General features: G+C 51.9%; 1 protein-coding gene across 4 annotated transcripts in view; it reads left to right on the top strand.

Annotated features, from left to right (window-relative positions):
• The window catches only part of LOC107145323 (small integral membrane protein 7), a 73993-nt gene extending 62275 nt beyond the window's left edge, over positions 1-11718 (top strand). For all 4 annotated transcript variants that reach the window (XM_048794802.1, XM_048794804.1, XM_048794803.1 and 1 more), the window contains 2 exons: positions 8598-8672; positions 9271-11718. In XM_048794802.1, the coding sequence (XP_048650759.1) occupies positions 8598-8672; positions 9271-10926 (1731 nt within the window). In that variant the 3' untranslated portion in view covers positions 10927-11718. The remainder of the gene's footprint in view (positions 1-8597; positions 8673-9270) is intronic.
• Positions 11719-12153: the final 435 nt, after the last annotated feature.

Raw genomic sequence — 12153 nt, 5'->3', positions numbered from 1 at the left:
AGATGTGGACAGTGACAGGCCACTTGGATGAATGGCTACTCCTGAGGAAGCAGGTGAACCCTGATGATGGGAAGTGCTTTTGCAAGTGGTGGTTGTGGCTTTGGGGTTCCCTGCCTCAGTATCATTCTTCTTCTAAAAAGCCATGAATGGGAAACTTTGACCAATGGGTGTGAAGCTCCCATGGGGTTCTGGTGGAGGAAGGTGCTTTCACCAGTCCGAGCCTGTGGGACCTGCATGACTACAGGAGACTGAGCTGAGAGAACACTGGGAGACTTCCGACCAAGGGGAGGGTTCCTCTTACTCCTGCCAGGTGAGACAAAATGGAGCCAGGAGACTGTACCTTCCAGACCTGAGAAGGGAGGATGGAACAGGCTAGATAGACTCTTATATAGGCCACATCTTGCATGGACTTGCAGCAAAGACTGGGAACAGAAGGAAGCTGCTTGGGGACATGTGTGAAATTTGTCAGAAGCGGGAAGACTTGCTGAAAATGGTACAGCTAGGACCAAATCACAGACAGGTGCACACACCAGCAGTCCCATTTTATTCACCCGTGTGGCCTCAACATGACACTGCTGGGTGGGGGAGGGGTGCTTGGTGACTCAGCTGGGTATGACATTAGAATTCTCAGAACATTGAAGGCTCACAGACTGCTTGCTTCTGAGTGCCATCTGTGGCATGTTTTGGTTTAGAAGAACAGCTTGCTGATGAACACTTCCAAAGTCTTTTGAGCTAGCAGTTTTTGTAAATTCTTGTCTAGACCATTTTATGTTAAAAAAAAAAAATGATGACAGTGTCCATGTTTTTGGTTTAAAAATGATCCCATTTTTCCTGGGACTTTGCAGCTGGGGCCTTACCAAGTGCTGCTGACCTGACCTGCTTTGAGCCTAAGGAGCAGGTTTTGGGGGGCTGCATTGCCTGGATGTGGGCCCTCAGGCTGCCAGAGTAATACCACTTACTGCCCAGAGTGGTGTGCCCGACTAGCCAGTGAGTGAGGGGTGGATGGATGCAGAAATGCCTTGTCAGCCTTGAGAGGCCACTCTTGTTGTGGACTGCTGCTGGGCCAGCCCAGTGGGGATTGGGCTTCAGTGTCATCATTGTGGCCTTTGGCTTAGGTAAATTTTGTATATGGACTGTGGTCCCTGCTTCCTGGCTATGGCTCTTGGGCACCCTTGGGGGAAAGGCAGAAACAGTAATGAGACCATCCAGAGGTGGCCTTTGTAACCCATGCATTTCCTGCTGTGGCAGATTGGGAAGAGTGTGTGTGCAGGAGCCAGCATACTAATTTGGTACATCCCCAGCCTCACCTAATAAAACACTAGGTGGGCCAGCCCTGCATGGTTGGCCGAGCCTGCATCAGGCCAGTGGGAAGTCCCAATCTGCCACCTTCTAACTGTGTGGTCCACCTGGACCTCCATGACCACCCCAGCAAGTGGTGGTTGTGTGCAAGTTGAGCTAGGGTAAGCCTGTCCTGGCTTGCCACAACTGGGTCCCATCCTTGCCCAGACCTTGGGGACACAGGGTTTCCCCTTTGCTACCATAGCAGCTTCAATCCTGAGAGATCAGGGATTTCAGGCAGGGTAGGAACCTTTGAGCTGTGGAGGGAGGGGAGTGATACACCGAGGGAACACTTATACTCCAAGACCCAGTGTCTTGCTTCCTTTTTCAGATTAAGGCTGGAAATCCCCCACAAGGGGTTTGCCCACACACCCTGAATAGGGCCAGCTGAGGCTGCTCAAAGGGAGGGCTGCCTCACCACACAGCCCCAACTTCGAACTCAGACCCAGCTGTCCTTTCACAGAAGAAAGACATAGGCATCTGATGAGGCCCAATTAAAATATTTTTCCCATAGAGGTTTGGTTTAAAGATGATTCCACACGCCCTGTAGAAGCACTTTTTTCTGGGAAATCTGGCCTTCTGCACCCTGGAGAGGTTAGAAAGTGATTTAGTTCCCGAGGATAGTCACAGGCCAGCATTTGGAGGAAGCCTGAAAAGAAACTTCTGAGTAGCCTGTCTGGCAGCTCATTTGTGGCCAGAGGATGGCAGGTCACAGATGAGCCAGGAGTTCTTGCTGGCAGAGTTGGTCAGGGCATGCAGCAATGGCTGTGCCTGCCTTGTATTACTATTGGCTCTGGCCCCTGTTTCTGCCCTCCTGGGTTAGGGTGTCCTAGCTTACACCCCTCTGTAAAACACCCCAGACCATAGCACCCTCTTCCTGGCTTCAGACACACCTCTCTCTCTTCTCTGTCTCTTCCTCGCGCGCCCCCCCCCCACCACCACCACCACGATAGTGTCCTTAGTCCTCAAGCAACCCTCCTGAAGCGAGTAAGAGCTTCTTCCCTCATGCCAGAAACCTGGGGCACCCTTCTCCCTGCCCCTGCTTACTGACTCCTCCCTCCTGGTCTTGGCAGCCCTGAGAACCTGGCTGTGGCTGTCCTGGGCTCTCTCCAAGAGCAGGCCAGGCCTCTCCCAGCACAAAGGAACTGTTGAAGTACTGCTCACTCCTGGTTCAGGCTGTGTGTGGGCCTCTCTCACAGGGAGGCGTCAGGCACACCTCTGAGTTGACCCCTGGTGGGATGCTGCTGGGGCCTTTGGTAGCTAGCTCCCCTTTGTATCCCCAAGAATGCATGCAGAGTACAGTTTTTGCCCTGGGTCTTTGAGCAGCAGCTCAGTAACCTGCAGGAGGCTTGGTGAGAAGCTCCTGGGGTCTTACCAGATGGAACAGACCATGTATCTTGAAGCAGAGTTTAGGAGGCTCCATGCAGGCTCACTGTGGAGGAAGTCAGTATTCTACCCACCCTCAGTCTTTCCTTCCCCACACAGGTGCCAGATGGTGGGAGTTTGAAGCCACTGTGACGAGCTAGAAACAGTTATTTGCTCATTTCACCTCTACACATCTGTCAGTTCCTTCTAAAGCCAGTGAAATCTCCATCCAAATGTTACAAAATAGGCATGCTTTTTCACATGCTTTATTTGTGGCAAATTTCAAATATAAAAGTAGAATAAGGTGGTGGCTGGGGGTGTGGCTCAGCGCTAGAGCACTTGCCTAGCATGTGTGAGGCTCTGGGTTCTGTCCTTAGCACCACATAAAAGTAAAAATAAAATAAAGGTACTGCATCCAAGTATAACTAAAAAATATTTTTTAAAAAAGTAGAATTAGGTAACTACTTTATTTCTATAGATAGAAACTTAGAGGCGACCAACACTGTTTCCTCTGTCCTCTTCCTACCACCCACACCCAAGTGGATTATTTGGTAGCAAAGTCCACATTGCATCATCTATTCAGGAAATAGTGTAAACCATGTCACAGTGAAGATTCATGGTGTATCTTCAGTGGTTTTCTTAGAATTGTGCGTAGTTTTATTGTTGCAGCCCATGGCCCCATAGTGTGTGGGGGTTCTGGCCTGAGCAGGAGTGGGGGTACTCATTCACATGGCTTTAGACACCCAGGCTGCTTCAGAGGGTGCCATCCCCACTTGGGCTTTTGTCTGTGCATGTCCAGCCTTTCCTTCCTCAGATTGGCTGCAGGTTAAGCAGTGGATGTCATCGTTTCAGCACAGGCTTAAAGACCTATCTAGGGAGAAAGGTGCCAGCTTTTCTAGAATCCTTTCTGAGGACCTTTGTACCCTTGCCTCTCTACAGTAAGACAAACACATAAGAGCTGTGCAGTCCTGGGTGAAGAGGGATGCCTGCCCCCAAGCATGTGTCCCTAGAGCATCCCTTAAGTGTTGTTAGTCACCTTCTCATTATTGTAACAATACCTGAGATGATTACCTTAAAAGGTGGAGAGGTTTTTTGTTTTTTTTTTTTTTTTTTTTTTTTTTTTTTTGCTTATAGTTTCAGAGGTTCTAGTCTATGATCAGTTGGGTCTGTTGCTTTTATTCTTGTGGCAAGCAGTACATTGTGACAGGAGCATGTGTGGCAGAAACTGCTCACCTCATGGCAGCTAGGAAGCAAAGAAAGAAAGAGGGGCCACGTCATTATCTCCTTCAGAGACTTGCCCCCCTGACCTCATCTCTCATTTCTCTTCACTAGTTCCCTCCTCCCAAAAATTCCATAGACTGGGGATTCAGGCTTCAGCACATGGGCCCTCGGTATGGGCACTCTGGTGGTGGGGGCCTGTGTGCCAAAGGCCCAAGACTAGCTCTTCCCACTTGGTCTGTCTCAGATTCCAAAAAAGATGGGATTGACATTCCCTTTTCTATTGTCCCACATGTACCTGATTGTGCCTCTTGGACCTCCAGTCTAAATTCCAAAGTGCCCGGTGTGATGGTTAAGGAATCAGTTGCATCAAATTCATGTTCTAGGCAGCTGGGCAGTACCTGTTTGTGCCTATGGGACACAGGTGGGCCCACTGCTAAAACTTCCTGCCCTGCGTTTGGAACAGGTACGTTGGGGTTCCCACCTATTTCCCCAAGTGCTCCCTGCCCTTCCAAGAGCATCCTTGGCTCTACAGTCACCCTCCTCCACTCTGGATACCATTGCTACTGGCTCCTCCTGCTGACCCCATTGCCAAGGTTGCCTTTCCCCTATAGACATTCAAGCATCAGCGTGCATGGGGCAAATGCTACCACACTAGGGGCTTCAGGGGCAGGCAAATATTTACCTCCAATTAAGAGGCCACATCAATGCAAATAAGTGTGCAGGAGGAGCAGCCACTGTTGGTGAAAGGAGAGGCAACGACTGGCTCCACGCCTTATCGAGAAAATATAAGTAGATCCGCATCTACCCAAGGACCCCTAATGAGAGGCTACAGCCCCTCACCTGGGAATCCTGCTTCTTTTGGGAAAGCCATTTGGCAGGGTGGTTGAGAGTTTATTTGGGGACTGAATCCTAAAGGAAGAGAAAGGGCCATGGTTGTGCCAGGCCACTCAAAACAGCACGAGGCTGCAACTGTCCCTGAGATGTGGACCTGAGTGAGCCCATAGAACTTTCAGAATGCCACCCTTCGAGGGCAGCAAGAGAAGGAACAGTTTCTGTGGTGGTAAGGCTCCAGTACATTTCCATAAAGATAGGTACAGGAAAGACCCAGAATAGGACCAGGATGGGTGGTCTGTTGAGGGAGTGGCAGATTCAGCCCTTAAACAGTAGTGAAAATTGATAGAAGACAGATTGTGTCAGCCAGTTCAGGTCCCTGGGTCTGTTCTGCCTCCCGGTGTCTCTTTCCTGCTGGAATCTTCAGGTTCATCCCTTCTCTAGGGTTTTGGCGTAGTCTCGTTACCTCCCTTCCCATCCTTCCAACTCTTTCCTGCTTCCCAACTTGGAGGCCCAGGGGACACATCTTGTTTGTCCCATCCTTTTCTGACCTCCATATGGGCTTTGTTTGCTGGCATGCTGCCCTTGCCACAAGTGTCCCCATCCCTCCCCCAGTGACTCCTTGCCCTGAGGGTCCTCCTGGCCTTTCTGAGACTGAGCTGGAGCACCAAGGTGAGGAACCTGCTCAGATTTTGCTCCTGTGGGACCCAGTGCTGGTTTGGGTGCCAGGCATTCTCTAGGACAGACTGATCAGCTGTGAAAAGCTCTGTGGGGCTGTCAGATTTCTGAAGTCTTGTGTCTGCATTCTCCTCCCTGATAGGCCAGGTGGGAACTAGGACATAGGGAGCCCTCACTCCATTGCACTAGATCCTTTTCCTGGTCCCTGGGGGCCTGATTGACTGCCCCTGGAATGCCTAGGTGGTACTCCCCACACAGGACTCAGAGCTCCTGCCACCATAGCCCAAGAGGGGGAAGAGCAGGACAGGGTGTAGCAGCCACCCTTTGCTTTGCACCCTTTGTCCTCAGCACAGTTGGTATTACCAGCTGCCTTCAAGCTCTCAAGGGCTCACCCTCCTCCGGGGATTCCTCAGGTGAGTAGCCTTCATGCAAGATGTGGGGGGCAGTGCAGAAAGGGGTCCACAGAAGGACATAGAAAACAAAGGATTTTCTGCAAGGCTTCCTGGAAGCTGAAGGCCCCTCTGTATACTCCTAAGCTGTGGGACACATGAGCACATGGGCAGGGCCTTCCGACCTTCACGCCATGCCCGCAGCTTCCAGGAGGCTCTCTGGATGGCTGTTGGTTCAGCAGAGAGTTCTGAGGCGCCAACTCATTGCCAGACCCTGGAGTTGCCCAGGTGTTGTGCCTCCTCCCTCCTGCCTGGTAGCAGGACGATGTCTGCTCAAGGACAAGGACACTCTGTGCCGCCAGGCTTGCTGGGCCTGGGCAGCATTCCGCTCTGTGAGGACTGCTGGTTCAGGAGTATGTGGGTACCCAGGGCTCTAAATATACCAGGGTGAGATCACTGGGGTGGAGACGAGGCCATGTGGCAAGCCCAGGAGCCCCATGGGTACAGGAATCCCAGGGTCAGGGAGCAGTTGGCCCTTTGCAACTGACCTCCTCACTGCCCAGTCTTCTCTTGCATTGAATCTCTGCCCATCGCATGTTAGGGATAATACAGAATCAGCTGTGTCTCCTGTTGGGTCACCCCACCCCTTGACAAAGCTTGAAGCGGATGTTTTAGAGCAGTCTGAATGTGTTCACAGACAAGAACATCAAAAGCAAGGAGTGAATTGGCTCATTGGCAGAGGGACAGCTTTGTAAGAGCACTGTTGGCAGCATGGAAGCCACTGTCCTTGCTCTGTGGTCACTGTGCAACTTTACATCAGAGGAGACATGGATTTTCTGCCTTCAGCGGGAAATGGGCAAAATATTAGGAAAGCCAGGAAAACATGAGGCCAGCAAGATGTCCATATGCTAGACTCTGGAACCTGGGCCTGTGCAACCTCACAGGCAGACATGGCTAAGGTTATAGACTGGAGGAAGGGAGTTGATCCTGGATCATCCCCGCAGATCAGGGATCTGTGATGTGAGGAGGCCTCAGCCCTTGCTGGCTTTGAAGATGGAGGGAGGGCCATGAGCTGAAGGATATAGTACTCTCCAGAAGCTGGGAATAGCCATTGGGTAATAGCAACAAAACAGGGACCAGAGTTCCACAGCCATAATAATGGACATCTGCCGACACTCAGGAGCAGGAAACGAATTCTCCCCCAAGAGCCTGCAGAAAGGAGTACAGCTGCAAGCACCAGGATCCTAGTCCAGGGAGACCTGGACTGAACTTCTGGCCTCCAGAGCCTGAGATGATAAATGTGTGCTATCCAAGCAGCTAAACTGGTGATAGAAACTAACACCACAGTCTTGCAGGATGTAGGAAATCCTCTTCTCCACCCTGTTCTGGCACCCAGTGGGACTGTAATTGGTGCAGCCTCCCTAGGGGCTGAATGAACGTCCTTCTCAAACCTGGGGCCTGCTGCTCCTTTGCCTACTGGTGCATTAGCCTGGAATTGAGTCTACCACAGATGCTGATTGCAGCCTTGTTTGTGATGGCAAGAGGATGAGGCCTGTGGTCCCCACTCGCGCCCCAGCATTAAAGTGCGACCTTCCCCCTGCTGGAAGGCACAGATGAACCAAGTAAGAGATCTGTTTGATGCTGGATGTTTCTGATGTTAAGTGAGAAAAAAGCAAGGTATAGAGCCATTGCTGGCTTGCTTTGGTTTTTAATTGTGTGATAAGTGTATATATGTGCCTACTAAATGGTATATTTGGGGAGGAAATACAAGGGACACTCCAGTGGCTGGGTGGGATGTAGTTTTCTTTGCCTTTTTTTCATGTAGCTTTTACTTGTATTGTGTGACTGCATTGTGCGCAGTGTCACGGCATGCTTGAGGGGTTGGTGTAATATGCCCGTTGTGTGAATCTCATGAAAGATGGGGGCTTTATAGGGTTGTTTCCAGACAGCCTGTTAGAAACCTTGTAGCTGCTGGTAGTGGGTGGCTGGCCTGCATCCAGATCCTTCACCAGGTAGGTTTTGGCAATATGTGTCCAAACTGTCTTAAAACCAGAAGTTCTTCATTTCGATGAAGTCCAGCTTGTCTGTATTTTTTCTTGGACAGTTAGTGTTTGGGGCTCCTACAAAGAAACATTTGCCTATCCCCAGTTTGCAAAGATATTCTCCTATGTGTCTTCTAGAAACTTGTAGCTTGTTTTAGTAGTGTATTCCTTCAACTCTTGGTGGACACCTGCTTGTTACATTTGGCTATATGACCTGCTGTGTTGGGTCAGTTCCCGGCTTCTGTAAGCAGGGGTTTCCCTAACATGTGAGATCGCTGTTAACAACCAGGAACACTGGAGACAGTGGGGTTTCTGTGTCATCTCTGTGCAAAGTAAAAATAATAGTACTGGCTCCATGGGCTTGTTGTAAATATTAAGTTATATACAGAAAGTGCTCAGAACAGAACTGTCTCATAGCAAGATCATAAAAGGGATGGAGTGCATTTTCCACACTGCCAGGTAAAGTCCAACACTTTCTAAAGTGTGCGGTACCCAGGACTACCTGGCATTACCATAACTGCTGGTCTGCATGTATCCCTTTATGAATTCAGTTTGCATTCTCCTGATAAAGTTGATCACTGGAGCTGACATCGGCTATTTTGTATGCAAAGGTGCCAGTTCATGCCTTCTGGCTGGGGCTTTGTGGCCCGTCTCCTCCCAGTTTGCTGGCCCTAGGCTACCCAGCCTTCTAGAAGAGAAGACAGGGGCCTGACACATGACTCTTGTTCTATAGATCCGGAACATGGTGGCGGTGTTGGAAGTCATCTCCAGCCTGGAGAGATACCCCATTACCAAAGAGGCACTGGAGGTGAGTACCTCAGCCCAAGCCTAGGGGGCAGAATGGGGAAGCAAGGGCAACCTCAGCTGTCTTTCCTCAATAATTACATGCCTTCAGAGGACAGAGGGGGGTCATGTGCCCATGTGCTGTCTTCCCACGCAGCACTGCACGAATGAGGTGTTTCTAATCCTTGACCCTACTCCTTCCACACCCTGCACACCTTGGCCTGTGCGTGGGGAGGCTCCAGTGAGTGGCACTGTCCCTGGCCCTCCACTTGAAGATCACGTTTGCTGTGCCATTGCCTTGGCTGTGGAATGTTCTCACCTGGCAGATGTCCTTGCAGTGGCCTTGATAATACCGAGTTTCCAGGCACCAGGAGGCTGTGTGACATTGCTTCTGAGAAATCTGCCTACGGCCCTGGGACACTAAGGTCTGAGGACTGTCTTTGAGAATTTATATCATCACAAAGGACCAGAAATCCCTAAATCCCTATTTGCATCTGAGAAGCTGACAGTTTGGGGGTCAATGGAGAAGGAGTCATTTCAAAGCTGGGGGCACTTCTCTGGATCAGCTCCCTTTTCATGGGGAAGTCCCTCTCCTAAAAGTATGTCACTCTCTCTGTTTATAGGAAACACGACTTGGGAAGCTCATCAACGACGTCCGTAAAAAAACCAAGAACGAGGAGCTCGCCAAGCGGGCAAAGAAGCTGCTGCGCAGCTGGCAGAAGCTCATTGAGCCAGTGCACCAAAATGAGGCAGCGCTGCGGGGGCTGGCCGGGGCCGCTGGCTCAGCCAACGGGGGTGCCCACAACTGCCGGCCGGAGGCGGGGACGGCTGGCACACCCAAGAGCATCCATGACCTGAAGAACCGCAACGACATCCAGAGGCTGCCTGGGCAACGGCTGGACAGGCTGGGCAGCCGCAAGCGCCGGGGGGACCAGCGTGACCTTGGACACCCTGGGCCACCTCCCAAGGTTTCCAAAGCTACTCATGACCCCCTCGTCCCCAACTCATCCCCACTCCCCACCAATGGGATCAGTGGGAGCCCAGAGAGCTTCCCCAGCCCCCTGGATGGCAGTGGGCACTCAGGCTCTGAAGGCAGCCGCCTGGAGCCCAGCGAGAACGACAAGCACAGCAGCAAGATCCCTGTCAATGCCGTGCGGCCGCATACCACCTCCCCAAGCCTGGGCAAGTCCCCTGGACCCTGCTTGCAGACAAAGGCTTCAGTGCTGCAGCAGCTGGACAGGGTGGACGAGACTCCAGGCCCTCCCCACCCCAGGGCTCCCCCGCGCTGCTCTTTCAGCCCCCGGAACTCACGGCATGAGGGCTCCTTTGCCCGGCAGCGGAGCCCATATGCACCCAAGGGCTCTGTGCCCAGCCCCTCACCACGGCCCCAGTCGCTCGATGCTTCACAGGTGCCATCACCGCTTCCACTGGCCCAGCCATCCACACCGCCTGTGCGGAGGCTAGAGCTGCTCCCCAGCATGGACAGCCCTGTGCGCTGGCTGGAGCAGTCTGAGGGCCACCAGCGGCTGGTGGGGCCAGGCTGCAAGGCAGGGCTGCTTCCAGCTGAATCCCTCCTGTCACGGGCGGGTTTCTCCCCAGACTCCTCTAAGGCAGACAGCGATGCTGCTTCCTCCGGTGGCTCGGACAATAAAAAGAAAAAGAGGTACCGACCTCGAGACTACACGGTTAACTTGGACGGGCAAATGGCTGAGGCGGGCGTCAAGCCCGTCCGGTTAAAAGAGCGGAAGCTCACCTTTGACCCCATGACAAGACAGATCAAACCTCTGACCCAGAAAGAGCCAGTGCGGGCAGACAGCCCTGTGCACACAGAGCAGCCACCTAGGACAGAACTGGATAAGCAGGAGGCCAAGGCTAGCCTCCAAAGCCCCTTTGAGCAGACGAACTGGAAGGAGCTGTCGCGCAACGAGATCATACAGTCCTACCTGAGCAGGCAGAGCAGCCTGCTCTCGTCATCAGGCGCACAGACCCCAGGGGCTCACCACTTTATGTCTGAATACCTGAAGCAGGAGGAGAGCATCAGGCGAGGGGCCAGGCAGCCACATGTGCTGGTGCCTCATGGGCCGCCCACGGACCTTCCCGGGCTGAGCCGAGAGGTAACACAGGACGATCTTGACAGAATCCAGGCCCACCAGTGGCCAGGGGTGAACGGGTGTCAGGACACACAGGGTAACTGGTATGACTGGACGCAGTGCATATCACTCGACCCGCACGGTGACGACGGGCGGTTGAACGTTCTGCCTTATGTCTGCTTGGACTGACAGGCCCGTTGGCCACAAAGTGCATTCCCACCTTGCAGTAGCCAGGGCAGGCGGGTGGCTGGGCCCAGCTGCCTCCAGCAGTTGGCAACCCGGGAAGTCCAGCCCAGGTGGGAGGGAGGGGGCGGGAGTCACGCGGTCTCTGCGCTCTTCCCTCCAAACTCCTCCTTTTGTGAAATGCTGCTACCAGTTTACTAACAAAATTGAAAAGGAAGGACTGCGCAGAAGGAAGGACGGCAAAGTGAGTTCAGAACTCTATAGCAAACCAGCTATAAAAAGCGTTAGTCCCCTATCCCGGAAGAGGTGCAGACACTCTCCAGCACCTGAACACTGGGACCTCAGTTGCAGGCAGGCACAGGAGAGGTTACGTTTAACACAGCGACAGATGTATGCATCTCATCTCTGTATTTTCTGTTCTTTGATTTAGCCCAGTGTCTGTGAGACAGCGGGTTGCACCTCAGCCTGTGTTCGCACCCCACCCAGCCACTGGCCAGCTAGTGTTTTCCATCATGCACTGGAAGCTTCTTGGCTGTGGCGAGCCACTGGCAACATGCAGGCCGGCCAAAGGGCCAGCTAGCTTAACCCACACTCCACGGGCATCCACCCATTTGTATCTGGTTTCAGTTAAAACCCAGTTCTTAAAGAAATGCTGCAGAAATTTAAGTTTTCTTGAGTTTATTTTCATCCTTTATTCCTTCTGACCACTAGCCAAATAAATTTCCTTTCCTTCTCCCTTTTCTTTTTCCTTCCTACGCATATCTAGAAAATTTCACCTTTCTGGAGCGGCCCCCCCCCCCCCCCCAAAAAAAAATCCCAACCAACCAATTTAGAGTAACCGCGGGTGCTACTGGTGTGTAAGCTGTACTGCTGGGCAAGAGGGGAGACCTGTCTGTACGCTGGAAACACTCATAACCATTCCTTTAGATTCGTTTGCCTTATGGTTATTTGTCATAAACGCGATTTGCAAAAACAAGGAGCCTTAGTGAATGTACAGTACCTAGACTTCTGTGTTCTCAGGACACAGAAGGGAGCAACTTTGCTATTTGGTCCAGTAAGTGGACACCTTGTGATATAAATGTGGAAATAAAAAAAAAAAAAAAAAAAAAACATTTGCACAACCAGTCTGGAAATCGTTTCTCATTTGAATCTTCACCACTAATCAGCCCTGTCCTGGATTATGGCTTAGCCAGGGAGTCCCACATCTAGACTTGCAGGCTCATAAGGCAAGTA

This window comes from Marmota marmota, unplaced genomic scaffold (genome assembly GCF_001458135.2).
Source record: "Marmota marmota marmota unplaced genomic scaffold, marMar, whole genome shotgun sequence".
NCBI classification, from domain to species: domain Eukaryota; kingdom Metazoa; phylum Chordata; class Mammalia; order Rodentia; family Sciuridae; genus Marmota; species Marmota marmota.
The sequence above is the reverse complement of the archived record's forward strand: the minus strand, read 5'-3'. Positions and strand labels throughout refer to the sequence as shown.